Raw genomic sequence first — 19,723 nt, forward strand, 5'->3', positions numbered from 1 at the left:
TCCTCTAACCAGATATCAGACGGTTTTATTATTATTCGTTCGCTATTCCCCAACATGCCGGTGGATCAGATCAAAGGCAGATACAATCAACAGATACTACAACAGAATAACACACTATAGATATCTCGAGCTCAAGAGTTCAACACTGTGTCTTTCCAGCCGACAAGCTTAATTCTTCATGCTTTCAGTCTTATTGCTTACAGCTTTCAATCTTCCATCTCCGTACCCTTGTCTCCGCAGCCCGGGACGGCTCCATCTCCCGTATCCTTGTCTCCACGACCCGGGACTGCCCCGTACACAAAGTTAACGGAACTCTTATACCAATGTTCCTCCAATCATGGTGCGGACATTCGATCACCTGGTCGACATCATGCTGGGTTCACGTGAGCACCTCATGGGGTGTAGTGCCTCACACACATCCACATTGTCCTTAAGACCCCTGTTATCTGATCTAATTGTCTAAGTTAGAGGATTGATCAGTTTAGGGCTGTATCTGGTGCTCATTATTTTGTGGTGTGCGGTCATTAGTACATTCCTTTTAAGTGACTGGTTATTTCTTATCAGTTTCCCGGGATGGTGCCAAGGTCCTATAGTTGAAGCAACTCGCTCTTAGTTGCTATTCTTGAGGGTTGCCTTCTGCCGCTTGTCAGGCCCTGTCAGAATCCAGCGACTATTGCTAAGTCGAGAATCCTGTGCAGACCGGAACCTTAGGCCATTACCTCTGTGGGCTTGTTGTCATTTACTGATAAGAGGTGACCCCTGCCCCTGTCCGTTATTCTTTCAAAAACAGAGAAAACCAGATGTGTCCTATCCCATGACTGTCAGTCCAGTTGTCCCCACACTTAACTTAAAAGTTAACCCATTCACAACATCTACTATGATTGTCGTCGTATACTAAACGTGTATTTTCTAACAGTAGCGTTGCGTTTTTCAGCACAATTTTGCAAATATATATTTAATTCAACAACGATTACACGTGCGCTGTCATATCCATTAGCTGAGTTCATAATTGATATCTAAAATGTCTCAATAATTAGCCGTACACTTCAAATAAGCGCAGATACAAATGTATCGGAAGGATGTTAAAGCATTGGAAAAGGTACAGAGGAGATTTAAAAGGATGGTACAAGGCATGAGAGAACATGTTTCTGAGAAAATGCTAGACAGGCTTGGATTATTCTCATTGGATCATAGAAGGTTACGGGGAGACCTAATAGAGGTCTTCAAAATCATGAGGGGATTTGATAGGTAGACCAGGAATTTACTCCATGCTAAACAAGTTTAACTGAAGTTTAACTGCATTAATTTATAATGTTTCAGATAACATTTAGTCAGATGTCACCACACTTACATTTATCTTGGAAAGAAGAAACTGAGGAAGATTTGAATACAAATTGCGACATTAATCTTATACTTAATGTCGTCTGTATGATATAGGGTAAAAGCCAAATAAACATTTGTATGTAATCCTTTCCAAACACACCAATAAAAAGAAAAGAACAGTAACGCTCGAACAAGGACTTGAACCATGGACTCTCGGATTGCTGTCAAATTGTTAACTTTAAAAGCCTGATGCTCTACCGACTGAGCTATCCGGGCTCCATCATCTCTGTGTAACAGGTCTCTTATCTGTGCAGCAGTCCTGGTCTCTCCAAAGTAGGTCTGGTCTCTGTATAACAGGACTGGTCTCTGTATAACAGGATTGGTCTCTGTATAACAGGATTGGTCTCTCTATAAAAGGATTGGTCTCTGAATAACAGGATTGGTCTCTGTATAACAGGACTGGTCTCTGTATAACAGAATTGGTTCTGTATAACAGGATTGATCTCTGTATAAATGGATTGGCCTCTGTATATCAGGACTCGTCTCTGTATAACAGGATTGGTCGCTGTAATAATAATAATAATAATCCTTGCATTTGATATAGCGCTTTTAACGTCGGGAGGACGTCCCAAAGCGCTTCACAGAACACACTGTAAAGTGAATTGACTGTATATTTTGTGGCGAACTCGGCAGCCAATTGCGCACAGCAATGTCCCACAAACAGTCGTGGATTGAAAATGACCAATTTATTATTGTTTTTGGTTTTGGAGGGATTATTATTAGGCTCTGTGTGGAGTAAGGAAACTTGCCCAAGGTTTCCCCTCTGCCTGGGATTGAACTCAGGTCTCTCGCTTGCAAAGCGACTGCTCTAACCACTGAGCGTTCGATTGTATAACAGGTCTCTCGCTTGCAAAGCGACTGCTCTAACCACTGAGCCACAGGTCTCTGTATAACAGGAGGTCTGTATAAATGGTCTCTGTATAACAGGACTGGTCTCTGTATAACAGGATTGGTCTCTGTATAACAGGATTGGTCTCTGTATAACAGGATTGGTTCTGATGTCTGTATAACAGGATTGGTCTCTGTATAACAGGATTGGTCTCTGTATAACAGGATTGGTCTCTGTATAAAGATTGTCTCTGTATAACAGGATTGGTCTCTGTATAACAGGATGTCTGTATAAAATGGTCTCTGTATAACAGGATTGGTCTCTGTATAACAGGATTGGTCTCTGTATAACAGGATTGGTCTCTGTATAACAGGATTGGTCTCTGTATAACAGGATTGGTCTCTGTATAAAGGCATTGGTCTCTGTATAACAGGATTGGTCTCTGTATAACAGGATTGGTCTCTGTATAACAGGATTGGTCTCTGTATAACAGGATTGGTCTCTGTATAACAGGATTGGTCTCTGTATAAAGGGATTGGTCTCTGTATAACAGGATTGGTCTCTGTATAACAGGTTCTGTATAACAGGATTGGTCTCTGTATAACAGGATTGGTCTCTGTATAACAGGATTGGTCTCTGTATAACAGGATTGGTCTCTGTATAACGATTGTCTTGTATGGGTCTCTGTATAACAGGATTGGTCTCTGTATAACAGGATTGGTCTCTGTATAACAGGATTGGTCTCTGTATAACAGGATTGGTCTCTGTATAACAGGATTGGTCTCTGTATAACAGGATTGGTCTCTGTATAACAGGATTGGTTCTCTGTATAACAGGATTGGTCTCTGTATAACAGGATTGGTCTCTGTATAACAGGATTGGTCTCTGTATAACAGGATTGGTCTCTGTATAACAGGATTGGTCTCTGTATAACAGGATTGGTCTCTGTATAACAGGATTGGTTTCTGTATAAAAAGATTGGTCTCTGTATAACAGGATTGGTCTCTGTATAACAGGATTGGTCTCTGTATAACAGGATTGGTCTCTGTATAACAGGATTGGTCTCTGTATAACAGGATTGGTCTCTGTATAACAGGATTGGTCTCTGTATAACAGGATTGGTCTCTGTATAACAGGATTGGTCTCTGTATAACAGGACTGGTCTCTGTATAACAGGACTGGTCTCTGTATAACAGGATTGGTCTCTGTATAACAGGATTCGTCTCTGTATAACAGGATTCGTCTCTGTATAACAGGATTCGTCTCTGTATAACAGGATTCGTCTCTGTATAACAGGCCTGATTTCTGTATAACCGGCTGTAATATTCAAAAGTGGTTAAGTGTACGGATAAAAGATTAAGTATGTGGATAGTGAATAGCGATAGATATTTTGCACAGGACGATTGTCTCCCGTTGTAGCTTCATTCGCTCTGAAAATTAATGATTTGTATGTGACTGACCACAACTTGTTGATGTTGGTTCCTGGTGACTTCTCCACTTCTGATATCTGCACAGTGACTGCTTTTAAAAATATTACGAAATGTTCAGTGCAAATATTATCCTTGAGTTAAGCTGATAACATAAGTATCATATCAGATGCAACGGGTCCGTATTTGCTGTATTATGTGAATTGCATCAACAAGAGATGAGGGTGGAAGCCACACGGCTGTGGGGAGAGGAAAGGGGCTTGAATGTTTTGTCAAACAGTCTGGGGAATGGAAAGCGTCGGGAAAGTGGCAGAGAAGCCGTTTCTTGGAAGCAGATGTCCTGAAGAACATTAAAGACCTGTTCGTTTACGTTTGTGTCCCTGTGACAGTGTAACTTTGTTACTTCCGTTGTTAGTATTCAACTTCAGAAAACATGGCTTCGATTTGTGTGCACAGGAACCGCCAACACTTCTGAAACGTTTGAACAATTTGTGTATGGAGTCCAGTAGGACCAAGCGCCAAAATCACGAATATCGTTCACAAATATATGCCAATATAAGTGTGAAATTGTGTGAAAATAGTCCGTAATCCCAGGGTTGTGATTTTGACAATGACAGGAAATAAAACTGAAGGAATCTGTCTCCGTGAGCATCCAACACACACAAATGGCAAACACCACGTTTTGTACCATTTCCTTCGATTCATACCAACATATTTCATTACGTTAAATTTCAGTGCATCTGGTTTAGTACAAAAAAAAGAAATACAATGACTTGGAAACTGCTTCATATCTCTCAATATTTCCAAATCTACGGGGGATTTGTAAACAGAGGGGAATGTCGGGGAATTGAACCCGAGTCTCCCGCGTGACAGACGGGGCTACTCGCCACTATAATGACGAGGATTCCAGCAAATTCAATTCTCACAAGACAAAAAGTGCAAAAGTTCTTGTAAGAGTCACGCGATTACAAAGACCAAAGGCTGCAAATTTCACAACAAAAAGTGTCTGCAATTAAGCTTCTGTGCTTAGATTAATAAAAGGAATAATCCTGAATATATTTTCCCCAGCCACACCACAGCTTCGTATTTCTATATTCAAGTATTCATATTTTCAGGCTGATTCCGATGTTATTGGCAATCACACGTGGAAAAGCTAGACATTCTCCGAAAGGAAAGTAATGATGCAAATGAATCGAAGATTTGGAAACATTGAGGGATATGAAGCATTTTCCAGTTGCTAATGGAACCAGTTTACTGTCAGACTGGTGATGCCTTTACCAAAGGACACAATGGCGAAGAGAAAGACAGAGAGAAAGATACTTTATAGCTTCGTCTGCCTCTCCACGGTCTCACATATACAGGCACACAAACCAATCGATACATAGACCAAAGGATGCGGCACACACACTCACTCACTGACACAAACTAATAGGATTAACTCTCTCCCTGTCTACTTCCAATCACACACCATAAGGTGAACCCCAAAACAAACGTACTTGGAGAGATAGACATATAAACAAATTGCGAGAGAGAAAGAAATGAATGAAAATTCCCCGCTCGTTGCTTTTTTTCCCACTCCCCGTTAGCTGTGGTTGTCGTTGCTGGAATCACCTGTTACGCCTGATCTACCTCCCCAACTTTGTCTCGCTCCTAACCGCTCTCTCGCTGTAGTTTGTAGATGATACTCTGCCTCTTTATTCTAAATGTAACCTTCACTTTGCTGTCCAGCCTAACTTCCCCCTCTCACTTTCAAGTCTGAGACCAGATGTATCTGTCTACGTTTTAACGCTTAGCAACGTTCTCTCTCCAGTCTAACATGGCCCTCCGCCTCTCTCGGTTCCAACGCTCTCTCTCTCCTCCTCGCTTTATTTGAACTCTAACATTAGCTCACTCCATTGAAACTTTCCGCGTGGTAAAGTTCCCTCAGTTTAGGGCTCTTAGGACTCAATGGATTAAGTGGGATAATCTAGAGAGGAGAGGATTTAATTGGAGTGTGAATGAGCATGGAGGTTTCTAGTTTACAATGAGGTGTTCGAGTTCTGGTTTCGGGATCAATTGTAATTTTTCGGAACAGCCCTGGAGAATGGGATCCGGGCGAGGACGTGTGTTATTGCGAAATTGCATATAATTTATATTATATATTGTTGTCACCCGATCCTCCCCGAACACATATCAACTCCCCGGTCACACGACGTCTACCAGTCAGACCCAACATGTGTTTGTAAAAGCGGTTGAGTTGGTCATCAAGGCGTTGGTATCATCATAGAAGGACAATAATAATGATTGATACAATATAGTTTAATGAGTTATGATCAATTATGTATTTCACGTAGAACAGCAAATTAATTTTCTATGGCGCCTTTCACATCGACATACCTACTGATACTTCAATAATAAATAATAATAATAAATTATACAGGCAAGTGAAAATTTTGCATAGCGCTGTGACGTTAGACATACGGGTCTGTGATGTCTACCGAGTGTCGCTTATGTTGCGCGAATGAGCGCAGTGACAAGGACGCCATTTTGGGGCTGAAGAGCTCGGACAGCGGCAGTAAACCAGGTCTACAAACTGTTGACCAACCAACCAGGTCACTTACACAGGAAATAATCAGATGAACAGGTTAGTTACACAGTAACTCACCAGCTGACTAGGTCACTAGTCCAGTAACTAAAGAGAAGACCTGGTCACCCACCACCACAACAACAACAACATGATTCCATTTAATGAGCGCCTTTCACGTCGGGAGGACGTCCCAAGGCGCTGTACATTTGGGTCAGGACCCGAGCAAGGGGGAAATGTTCAGGGTGAGGGGAGGGAATGGAGGGAGCGAGGAGGGTGTAGAGAGTCGAGAGGTGAGCTGAAGGCACGGTCAAAGAGAAAGGTCTTGAGACCGGCCTTGAAGTAGGAAAGGGAGGAAGCGGGGATAGAGTTCCAGAGCTTCGGGGCTGAGAGGCTGAAGGACCGGCCAACGATGGTAGGGCGGTTGGGGCGGGGGATGTGGAGCAGACTGAAGCCAGAGGAATGGAGGGTATGGGCAGGTAGGTAGGGGGTTAGTAGGTCGAAAGGGTTGGAGGAGGGAGCAAGGCAGTGAATGGCCTTGTAGGTGAGGATGAGGAATTAGTTAACCACATGAAGAGGTCACTTTCCAAGTATATAACCAGATGCCATGGTCACCTTTGAGATAGTGAGAGAGAGAAAATTAGAGAAGGAGTCATATAGAATCGGGTGATGCTTCCACTGCTGGTATGCAAACAAGACTCGCACACACACGCGCAAACACTCACACAGACCGACCTATAAATTCACACATTGCCACATACATATTAAAATATACATAACACACACATTGACACACAGACATAGACTGACTAACACACGTTAAGACAAACACAATGACATACAAATGCACACAGACATTTAAACAAATTGTCCTACAAACAGTCACACACAACACATTGACACAGGCAAACCCAACACATACATTAACATAGATGTGCAGGTACACACACATAAAGCCAAATACACATAGACTGATCTGCACAGATTGACACATTAAAATCTACAAAATAGATACAAATACCCGCACACTCACACAGTGAAAGAAAAATAGAAGTATAAAGATGTGCACAATTACGCTATACACATGAAAAGAGACACAGACACTCGCGGACATATGGTATTAAGTCAATCACAACATCTCACCACAACACCCTTATACGAGAGGGTGGACGGACAGTCTAGAGGGAGATTTGCCCTTCCTCTATCGGTGACCTGTGATTTGTGATGGTCAGTTGGGAGTTAGCTTTCTTCTATCTCTGACTCTAATCTTGGATGGTGGACAGTCGGTGTAACATTGTCCAGGTTTCTGTTCATCCAACGGGTTATAAGAGTCGCAAACATTTTTTTTTCTAATGAAAGAATCTAACAATTATAGATAATGGAAAAGTCACCACTTTGCTAAGCTCCTCCCTGAATTTCGTCTGTGTAACCGCATAAATACAAGTGTTGGTGCAGGAACTCAAAAGCTGCAGCATGTAACCAGTTTGCCAGATAATATACAATGGGTCACTAAAGCCCGGTACTGTTTCGTAATATGTTTTTGTAATTCTCCAATACAAGAAATTTAGAACATATGTCATCCATAATAATATAAAACTGGCGGAAACAGCAAAGAGTAAAACGATTGATTTTTTTCGGTTCCTTATCTCTGGATCACTGCCATTCGCACCACTATTCTTGTCCCCATTGCTGTGTCCCCGCAATCGTTTGCGGGCTCGACTGGCCACAAGTATGTGCCTGACCATCAGGACGTTGAGCAGCAAAATCATAATGAATGGGAGAATTGGGGTTAAAACATAATTAAGTGCGTCAAACACCGCCCATCTAAGAGAATTGAAATAGCTTGCCTTAGGTTCGCAGCCCCAGGGAATATTATTGATTACGGAGTGTGGTTTAACTACAAAACCCCAGGAATGTTTATCACAACGCACAGCGCACTCAATACCGCTATAACTGTAACAGAAGTTTTTTCTGAACAATATTTTGTTTTCAGATTTTGGCAACAAATGGCCACATATCGATCAAAGGTGAAAGCCACAGTGAACCAGACAGAAATTGATATTGTTGAGCTAGACAGGACCATAAGGAGCCCACAAACAGGTGTGATGGACAGGAATGAATTTGGGAAATTAGCAAGACTTACTCGATATAAAATCACTGAATTGATAATCACGAACAGATCTGCCGTGGACATGGCCACCAGATACAGAGAGATACATTTGGAGAGTCCGCACCGCCCACGAGACAGAATTACAATCGACAGCAGGTTTGCTAGAGAGAGAGAGATAAATGCCCATCACCACAGTACAACAACTTGCGTTTATTTACTACATCGCTGCAATTAATACAGCATCAAGAAATCGAAAGCAGTCGACACATACAGAGAAAACCAAATAGAGACATGCACACAGACACACACACAGATAGTGACAGAGAGAGGGAGAGAGAGGGAGAGACAGAGACAGAGAGGGAGAGAGAGAGAGAGAGACAGAGAAAATGAAAGATCCAGATTTGTCATCGCTGTAGGTATTATTGCTTCACAATTTGGATATTTTTTGCTGCCTATCTGAAGTTGGAATTGCATATCAAATAAAGTTAGACACTTTTAAACATCGGATTTCTATATAATTCTTATAGGTTATGTTTCTGGAAGACAACCATAAAACTGTCCCTTATGTGGCTGTCATCCGGCCCTCATTAATAGTAAAATTATTAATAATAATTAATAAAAATGCTTGCATTCGATACAACGCTTTAACGTTTCGTTGTTGAGTCTCAAAGCGGTTCACAAAATAACCTGAAAAATAAATTAACTGTATATTTTGTAGGCGAAATGGGGCAGCCAAACGCGCACAGTTTTACAATATAAAATTGTGGCTAAATTGCCAGAACACACCACAGCTTGGACTATCATGTTTCGGACCCTCAGCTCAATGAATTGTTGTGGGCTTCAACCCGCAAACTTCTAACCAAGAGCCAAGAACACTAACAAATGTGTGAAACGTACGGATAATCATTGGCTAAACACATAGTTTAAAATAATAATACCAGTTGCGATTTTCCGATCATTTTCTCTCATTCCCTCTATGTAACATTTAATAATAATAATAGGAATTTCCTTGCATTCGATATGACACTTTTCACTTCTTATGAACATATCAAAACGCTTCACATAGTATATCCATTTACCGAACTGTAAGCATTAACCCGGTGGTTAGTTAATTGGTAGAACGCTTTTTCGAGGACAATAATCATTAAAAAAAAATCTGGCCACACAATCCATGTTTGTTTGTGGTGGACTGCAACGCGAAATTGGCTGCCGGGTTTAACCTGTCACTATAAAGACAATTTACTGTGCACTGTATCCTCAGCAGCGCTTTGCGGTGTATGGAATACCTACAAAGTGCAATATCAAATGTGAGGAATATTATTATTTTCGTAAAATGAATTGACTGTACATTTGTGGACGAATCGCGGCAGCCAATTCCATACAAAAATGTCTCACAGACTCACTTGATTGATTACTTATTTTTTGTACGGATTACTATCGCCATTTCGCAACATTTCGCACTCCCGGGAATTGAACCCAGGTCTCTCGCTTGCGATGTTATTGTTCTTACCACCGAGCGATAGGAATCCATTAATATATATATATATTAATAGCACGGTACAGACTGACTAAAATTTGAGGCATCGCCACCTTTCGGCGTCCAAACAGCACAAAGCATTTGAGTTTACTGAAAAGCCTATTTGTTGGCAAACGCGGCAATTAAAAACAGACAAACAGATATAAAGTAAATTATCAAGCATACCGCGAAGTGTTTTTTGCAATTAGGTGTTGCCCATCAACCCCCAAACAAATCCCCCTTTTTTTAAACTGTGCCACAGGATCTTTGATATCTGAAGGATCAAGTAGGACTTTACTTGTTAAATACGTATACACATCGCGGCTCCTACAGCAAGAATCAATGGGTCGGGGTCTGCAAACCACATCTTTCTGATTCAGAGGAGAAAGTGCTACCCACTGAGTCAGGCTGCAAACTTTACTGCAAACTAGTAACTAAAGATTCAGTTAAACAACTTGCCAGGAACTCCAAAGGCAGCGAGAACCGGATAGTAAATGTTTTGTATCCTGTGTATTGGCGCAATTGTCATCTCGACAGAGAACCGATGGTACCTCGTCTCCGTATAGACAGGAGATTAGAATAACTATATGAGATTCAAGAGCAAAAAACACAGCCTGATTTATACCAACGTGAACGCTTGACTTAGAAGATTTATTACATGATGTTGAACGAGATTCAGCCATGTGGCAAACATGTACTCTCCCTGAGCGGTGCAACTTACGTAAATTAATTATTTTTAGCAACTTGTTATGGTATCCATGCGGAAACCTATCACACTGACATTTGTGTAATTATTGACCTGCATGTTATATTTTTTGATAATTCAAATGACAACGTTTATATTTCTTATTAGGTGAAGAATTTTCCAAGTCCGTGTGGATTAATTGCACTAAGTTGGTTGTGAGGGTGCGTGAGAGAGGGTATGCGAGTGTGTGCTTGAGACTTTTGTGTGTGAGCGTATAAAAATATAATAATAATCCTTGCAGAGTATGTCTTGCGAAGTGTGTGAGCGACGGTGTGTGTGCCTGACACTGTGTGTGTGAAGTGTGTTTCGTAGTGTAGGGGAATGTGAGGGATTGCGTGATGTTGTGGGAGAGAGAGAGGATTATGTTTTACAGTGTGTGTTAGTGTGTACGTGTGAGACTTTGTGTGCGAATGTTTGTGCATGAGTGTGCGTGTGCGAGGGTGTGTGTTTGAGGAGAGTGTGAGGCCTATGTGTGTACCTGAGGGTGTTTGTGTCTGATGTTGTGTGAATGTGAGTGAGGGTTTGAGTGTTTGAAGTGAGGGGCCACTGGGTTAAGGGGTGAGGTAAAGTGAGCCGGTGAATCTTTGAGGTAAATCTATACTACGTTCAATCAGCAAGAAAATAAAGAAGAACATTACGATTGTCAAAGACACCCGTTGGTTAAGGAAACACAACCATTGATGCAAAACCTTATCCTGGTCTGACAGAAGCAGGAACTGTCGTCAGCTCAGTATTTTGTACGCCTCCCCGCCTTTGGAACATATGATACTGTCACCCTACCCTCGGGCCACGAGGAAACTGCGTGTTATTGTGCACATGATGGGGGCTGTACGCGAGGCTAAATTGCGATCTGTAGTCTGGGCTGTGCTGGGTGTCTCATGCTGGATGGAGCCTTTGAGCTGGGCTATGTTGGTGGCTGCGAGCTGGGCTATGCTCTGGGCTGTGTGATGTGAAATTATTTGTGTTGTGTGCTGGGATATGTTGCAGGCTGTGAGCTTGGCTGTGCTTGTTGTTGTTTCCTGAGCTATGCTACAGGCAGTGAGCTGGGCTATGCTGGGGCTGTGTGATGTGAAATGAGTCTTGCTTTATGCTGGGTTTTGCTGCAGGCTGTGAGCTGGCTATGCTGATGGCTGTGTCTTGGGCTATGCTGGAGGCTGTATGATGTGATATGATTGGTGTTGTGTGGTGGACTATGCTGAGGGCTGTGTACTGGACTATGCTGCAGGCTGAGTGATGTGATATGATTACTGGTGTGTGCTGACATATGATGGGCGGCTCAGTGTTTCCCTGGGTTTGGGCCAGAGACGACCAGATATAATACCGTTTAAATTGACACAATAAAGCAGTGATTGGTTTCTGCTGCATTGTTGGAGCTGGTGTTCACTTGGTTCAGATGAAAAATAGCGATTCAGTCTCCTTTTTCTTTTGAGCATTAATGCTGACGTGAAATTGCTGGAAAAGGGAAGGGCGTTTCTACCAACAAAAATATCGAGATAAAATTGTTAATTTGCTTAATGACTGATTGAGGGACATTGATGCGTCTGCTGCAGTCGCCTCCAAAATCCATTGTCATTCCACGCATTAAATGCTTGACATGAAAAACAAGGTTTATTATTATTATGATTAAGCACCATGGGATATGCTTTATAGTGAAATTCGAGATTATCTTGTTGCATTATACTATTACAAGATAACATATCTTTGAGATTAGTTGGCTGCCTCAATGCAACTAAACGTTAGCCAAGACATAGAGGAGAATAACAGGTTCTTGAAGGCCACATGAGTCGGTGGGACATCCACCTCCACCCAGCTGTGATTTGGACTCTGAACCCAGGTATATTGCAAGATGTAGAATGATTCTGCTACAGGCGGCAAAATGTAAGGCGTGAAATTGTAGTGACTTTACATAATATTCTTGAATGTCAGCAGATTCGGGAATTACACCACAGAATACTGAGACACATATTTTTCTCCATTGTTCAGTAAAGCATAACGCAAGCGACAGAAGGCCTGTGATTTCCAAAGAGCCAATGTGGGGCAGATAGAGCAGTTGCGATATCAATCAAATGGTTGTCAGTCACCAACGGGAGAGGCGAGGTCGCTAAGGCTGAAGCAAATCGCAGAAATAAGTGAGGCGAATCCTTGAGAGAAGCCGATATGAAAGAGACTTTACTTTATTTCAACGAAAACCTGTGAAGAAGTTTGAGACATGCAAGAAGTTGTGTCAAGTAGAAACATTTTTACGTATTAATGTGACTTTATATTCTTACTCTTATTATTTCATCCGACAGTTTGAGATAATCAGACAGTTTGAGATAACCAGACAGATTAAGATGACCAGACAGTGTGAGATGTCCAGACAGTGTGAGATGACCAGGCAGTCTGAGATGTCCAGGCAGTTTCAGCTAACCAAACAGTATGAGATGACCAGACAGTGTGAGAATAACAGACAGTGTGAGATGACCAGATAGTGTGAGATGACCAGACAGTGTGGGATGACCAGACATTGTGAGATGACCAGGCAGTGTGAGATGACCAGAGAGTGTGAGATGACCAGACAGTGTGAGATGACCAGGCGCTGTTGCTGCTGTTCCTGCTGTGACAGGTGTGATGAGGAACACTGTGTGAAAGCTCAGGCTGTGGCTGTGCGGTGTGAGGGCAGGAAACTGATCACTGACTGACTGTACACCATCACAGCTGCTTCCTGACAATTGTGCTCTGAGTTTCCGTCCCACCTGAAGGCCGCCTGACTCCTCCTGTGTGAAGCGTCTTTCCTGAGTGCGCTCAGCAAAAAGACTTTACACATAAAAAGCAAAGACTTGTGCAGCATTTTGCTGATAAACTGTGCTTGAAAGTTAACTGTTCTAAAATATTTGCAAACAAACATTTCCTTTAAACTCGCAGCCTTGAATTGCAAGTGACAAAATGGAGCCCAAACCAATATAACAATATAACGAGACTGAGAACATGCCTGCATTTGTAATAGTTGCTAATTTTATTTATATTATATGTAAGAATACGGCAGAAAATTCAGATATTTTGACACCGGCTTATCCTCCCGTGAATGAAAATCCGCATCACAAGCTTAGTGAAAGAGGATACACTATTATACTCAGGATAATGAGCCAGTATATCCCTGTTACATTACACCCTGTGATATAAGTGTAGTACATGTATATACTATATATTATTAACACAGTTCATTTTTCAGATACACTGACACTTTGATTTTCACAATGAGACTGTCGGTAAATACACATTCTTTGGAATGAACAGCCTTGGGAGGCCACATACATAGTCAATTTTGGACGATGGGAAAAGGGAATAAATGATAATCTGTAAGTCAGGACATGAAGTTACATGGAGGCAAAGCGGAGAAATGCAGTCAGAGAGAATTACCACAAAAGCCAGTGCAGGTCCAGCGGCCTTGGCGATTCCTCAGATACAATTGGAAACATTATCAACTACTGAGCGGAAAACACAATCAATAAAAAGAAACGCATCAATGCAAAATAAAAGAAATAATTAAATGACCTTTTTCGAAAGCACTAAATTGTTATCCTTTTCAAATGATTATTATATTTTGGCCGATTCCAAATTATGTCAAATGTTACTCTTTCTTCTCCGACACACCACCGAGGTACTGAGACCACCAGGATTGTACTCACAGTCAGCAAATACAAATGTCATTAATATAAGTGTCTTGGATAACTATGATAAATTAAAATGAAAAAAAACAGCGCAATTGCCTGCATTTTTTCGCCCACAATGTTTATTGTCACTAGTACAGTATATTCTGTGTTGTCTTTTGAGACGCTTCAAAGATGCGATACGTTGTTATATCAGATCCATCGTTTATTATATAACTTTAAATTATATTATGCTTCACGTTCCTCAATGCTGGGAGATTTTGTAAGTCAGTCGCTCATGGAATCTTTTTCTGCCACATTGTTTGTGAGCCGTTACAGTGATATATATATATATCTATCGAAAGAGAATGTCTGTTGTGCTTTGATAAGTTTGCTGAAGACAGAAGCACTTATCTATCTAGTTAGCGGAACAGATTCAGTGCATTACTATTTTACTTTGAAGGGATTATTATCCGAGGAAGGGCAGTCCGCCAATCAATTAACAAACGAGTACCTGCTGCTGGGTAAACAGGGTCAAGAGCGTGGAATAAAGAAACTTGCCAATCATTTTTCTCTGCTCGGGAATCCAATATGGGACCACTCGCTTGTGAGGCAAGTGATGCAGCCACTGAGCTTAAGGAATCCAGAGACTTTGCGCTTTGATCAGAAAAATCTAAAGCTGGGACTTCTGTGCTGATCAGAGATTGCCTGTGTGACGGTCATGGCCAGAGAGAATTACAAACCAAAATAGTGCTATTTCCTCGAAGCAAGAGTACGTCCCGTTACTCTCAGACAAGGTGGTGGGTTCATGTTGGGATCTGAGATCACAGCAATGACTGGTTCTCTGTGTCATCAAACCGAGTCCTCTCTCCAGATCAGGTGGACTTTAAATAATCTGTGACACCACTTGTAAAAGAAACAATTTTTTTCCAATTTACTGGGCAATAATCCATGAGTTGATTGGAAAATCCGCTTTCGACAGACAGGTAGCAAAAGAAAGAGTGTCTGATCAGTATCCCTATTACAATCGGCTCACAGTTAATGTCAGCTGCCAGGATTCAGAAGTTGATAATCCTTGCAATTGAAGTAATAGCCTCTCACGACTTCGAAGCATCTCAAAGTGCTTCCCGGATAATACTATGACTTTAATTGACTGCATTTGGTTGTAGAAACGCGGCAACAAATTGCACTTTGCAAAGTTGAACAAAGAATTGTGAGTTCACTGACCAAATTATTAGTATTTGTAAAGAGATTAACAACCCAAGAATAGTGATCTGCTAACGGAATTACAACCGGTTTCCTTCTTACATTGGTAAACAGTTTGGTGGAGTAAGGATATGTGAGTTGGAGAAATACACAACTGATATCATTTCTAATTGAAACTTCACATCACATTTTTTCTTGTCAGTTATCTACATCAATTTCTTCTTCCCTCGTCTCGAAGGAGTGTGACTGTCCCTGCATTTCACTTGGCTCAGATTCCATCAGCAGCTCTCGCCAATCAGCTTCTCACTCAAGTGATGGTTTCATGACTGGCTTGAACGCATCAATATACATATCAAATCATTCATACTCATTACATTACTTCATCACCAATCATTGTTTTGATTTCAGTAACTATGGGAACAAATATAAAAAGGAATAATTCTAGAAGTGTGCTTCGAGCTGAATGTGTATAAGATTTCCATGAGACCAAAGAAAAATGTCGTTAGCAGGAACCAAAAGAGGCCTCGTCTAAAGCAATTTTGCAAAGGAGGCTTCTTCTAACGTAGTTCGCTCACAAATGCACGGCCAATACACTTTACAACATATTCCCTGAAGCGCTTACCGACGTCTAGAAGAGGTGAAAAGCGCTAATCAAAAGCAAGGATTATCATTATTATTACTGTAGGAGAAAAGAGAGAAATGGTATGAGTAAGAAAAAATACATTGGGATTATTTTAAGATCATAGCCGGTCTTTAGCTCAAGTCAAAGTAACCGCCTTTGCCACTGATCCCTTAGTACAATCAATATCAAACATTTTCCATCACAATCTTAAAAATATGACGGGATCCAACGTCCACAGACATTTGAAAGTGTGATTTCCAGATCACCACGACTTGTTTTTGCTTTGCTTTACACTCCTAAATGACCTTGCTGATATTTCAGATTATGACACTTGTTCTGGATCCCTCCAACAGATGATACAATATAAATTTTCGGCCATAAAAGGCACAATCACTTCACCGTGCAATATATTTTATAAAACAATTTGCTACCTTTTAATTACCGAAGAAGGCACTATATGAATTGCAAGGATTATAATAATACTTCATGAATAATGATCATTTTTGTTATAATAAGAACATATTACACATAATGCACCTGTAATATTCCAAATAACATACTAAGTTCCCTGATATTATTTCCTAAAAGGAATACCTAATTTGCTTTTAAAATAATGAATAATTTCTTCTTAAACCATCATCTAAGAGAGCCTGTTCCAAAGACTTATTACTAACTCTCTGAAATAGTGTTTCCGCAGATATGGTTTGAATTGACCCCTAAACACACACTCTGACAAAAACATGGAATGAAGCACTTGACGATGATTCAGAGTCCGCGCTATGTTGAATACGATCGAGACTTATATTAACATTGATTTACTGTAAATGCAGAATATACAGTTAATATCATTGATTATTGATCTGTGCAGGTCAGAAGGAATGTGACACGTCACTCCCCTCAGCCCTGTAGCTATTGGTCGATTCTTAAAACCCTGCCCCAGTGGCCCGTGTTAAATAGTGGTCACTGGGGACTGAGGCCATCTGTCCGGCTGCTCTCTGGCCCTCGGTTATTCGGCACAAGTTTCAGTTCTGACAAGTTCCGAGAAACATGAGGTCCCTGATTTCTCTCAGTCTGCTGCTGGCGGTCTTCTCCTGTAAGTGCTATTATTCTGATATTGTCTCTGTTCCTCTGTCGGTGTTATTCTCTTTGCAGTGTCAGAGAGGCAGGAGATTTCACCATCATTCACCTTCGGTCCTTTATTCCTTACAGGTGTCCAGGCCGCTGTGGTGATGACACAGCCGCCGACTCTCACCGGGAAAACCGGCCAGTCCCTGAGACTGACCTGCAGAAGCAGCGGATTTAATTACAACAGGTACTACTGTATGTTCTGGTACCGGCAGCTTCCCGGGAAGCAGCGGGAGAAGCTCCTCACTTCTGACACCTACTCCAGCAACAGTTTCGAGTCCGGTGTTGGAAACCGCGTCACTGTCGTCAGAGAGAATTCCAATCGCATCTTCGATCTGATCATCAAAAGCCCGAGAGTGGAGGACACCGCGACCTACTACTGTGCAGCGGACTCACAGTGCGAGGGAACTGGGCTGAACTCCTACAAATACTCAAGGGGAGGAAAGCAGCCCCTCCCAATCTAAACTGACTGACGGACATCCATGCGGTCAATGCTGTATCTGTAGCCAAGTTTAAACGAAAAGCTGAAGATGTATTTATTCTCAGACTGACCCCACACAGTGAATCGTGGTTGGATTGGGGTGAACGAACTACGTATTTGTGCTACAATATTCTGTGATTTCAGATGGTCAGTGACACTGTGCTGTTGAGGCGGGAAGGATTGCGATTGGAGACTGACTATGTTACGGTTCACAAACATCATTTTGTTACAAGGTGTTGGAAATAATTGCTTTCTGTTTCTGTGGATATCAAAACACTACTCTGTATCCTCTGTGTCATGTCAGAGGAGAATAGTCCCTTCAAGTGAATTTTGGCTGTCAGTGTGGAGCAGACATTGAGGGATCAGTATTTGTATGGGACTGTATCACTGTGTATACAGTGGGTCACAATGCTGCACACAGTTACCTCCTCATACAAAAACCCCAGAGAGAAAAAATGATAATCCCTGTCATCACTACAACATCCACAGCTCCCATATTAGTGTTACTGAACGTGGGTCATTCTCGGAAATAACCTGGTGTTTAACAAATTAATTAAGGTTAATTTATATTACAGGACGATATTAAACAAGAATGAGTTCTGCTGAGCTGCTTTAACAAGAATCCAAATTCTCTGATGAACATACGAATTTATTTTGACTTAAACATCACACGGGGCCTCACGAGAGAATATGAACTGAGATCCAGTTCTTATCTCAAATTCCAAGTCAATGTTTGTTAGTCCGTCTTGTGCAGGAGTTTTTGTCATGTTGTGTATCACTGTGTATTTACTCGGACCACAGCATTAACTGCCAATACAAAAACCCTTCAACAACAAACCAGCTAATCTCTGTCACTACTCGCTTGTGTGGCACCCACTGAAATTGCGGGGATTTGGTATTTCTAACATGTTGCTGAACCCCGAGGATTTCACGAGATTTTAAACGACATAGATCATCGGACTTAATCTTCCACCTATTGGTGAGAAGAAACGTGGTTTGGCAGAAACACAGCAAACTGACAAAGACACAAACATTTAAAAGGTAAACACAGCGCCGGGCAATTGTTTTCAGAGCATGACAGACACGTATCTTGACCTATGTGTGGGTTGGAGAAAACAACATTTACAGTAATATTGTGTTTGTGTGCTCTGCCCACACAGCAGTTGTTGCAGTGAACAGCCCACTGACTGTAGCACAGTGGCTGCGGCAGCCCTAACTACTGGGGACAAGGCACAGCGGTGACGGTGACTGACGGTAAGAACAGACACTAACTCATTCACTTCAGTGAACGGGTCTCTGTATTTATTGATTTTGTTCACTTTAACAGCTTGTAAATGTAATGAACTCCGTGTTGCCGGCTATCTCACACTTCAATCCACCTTGAAAGTATTTATCTGTTATAGCTCTCAACAGCAACTGTTCCATTATGGATTACTCTCTCAATATTTAGGTAATTTAGGTAATTGTTGGTGATATTTCTAGTGGATTGTGGTGAAGATCCAGCTGAGGTTAAACAGGTGCACTTTCTTATTGCGGTGACGGGCGGCTGCTGGCTTTCGGTGTTTAATTGTGCAAAAGTGTTTGAAACTGTGCCCATGTTTTGGAAATCAGGGCCTGGATGTTGTGGGATGAGTGAAGGGATTGTTATCTGATCGCTTCCAAAACGAGTTGAGTCCTATAGCGCAGTGGTTAGAGTATTCGCCCTGCAAGCGAGAGACATGGATTCAATTCAAGGAAGAACGAAACCTTGGGAAAGTTTCCTTACAATTCCTTACAATAATCCCTCCAAAAAACAAAACAGTAATATAATAAATTAGTCAATTTCAATTACGACTGTTGGAGGGACACTGCTGCGCGCAAATTGCTGCCGCGTTTCACCCATAAATGTACGGTCAATTCACTTTACAGTCTATTCTGTGAAGTGCTTTGAGACGTCGAAGAGATGTGAAAAACACGATATCAAATGTAAGGAATATTATTATTTATTTAAATCCATTGTTTAACATAGGGAAATTGGTTTCGATTTAGAATGACTCGTATGCTTAGAGGATGACTCTAACAGTAAAGCTGTTTATATTGCAGTGATG

At 41.5% G+C, this 19,723-nt stretch overlaps 1 gene segment (V, D, J or C); it reads left to right on the forward strand.

Moving 5' to 3' along the window:
- Nucleotides 1–17,014: 17,014 nt before the first annotated feature.
- Nucleotides 17,015–17,619, forward strand: LOC103172725. The segment is given in 2 exon segments: nucleotides 17,015–17,123; nucleotides 17,240–17,619. Coding segments are annotated over 2 exon segments (426 nt in total).
- Nucleotides 17,620–19,723: the final 2,104 nt, after the last annotated feature.

Source organism: Callorhinchus milii, unplaced genomic scaffold, assembly GCF_018977255.1.
Source record: "Callorhinchus milii isolate IMCB2004 unplaced genomic scaffold, IMCB_Cmil_1.0 Scaffold363, whole genome shotgun sequence".
Lineage (NCBI taxonomy): Eukaryota > Metazoa > Chordata > Chondrichthyes > Chimaeriformes > Callorhinchidae > Callorhinchus > Callorhinchus milii.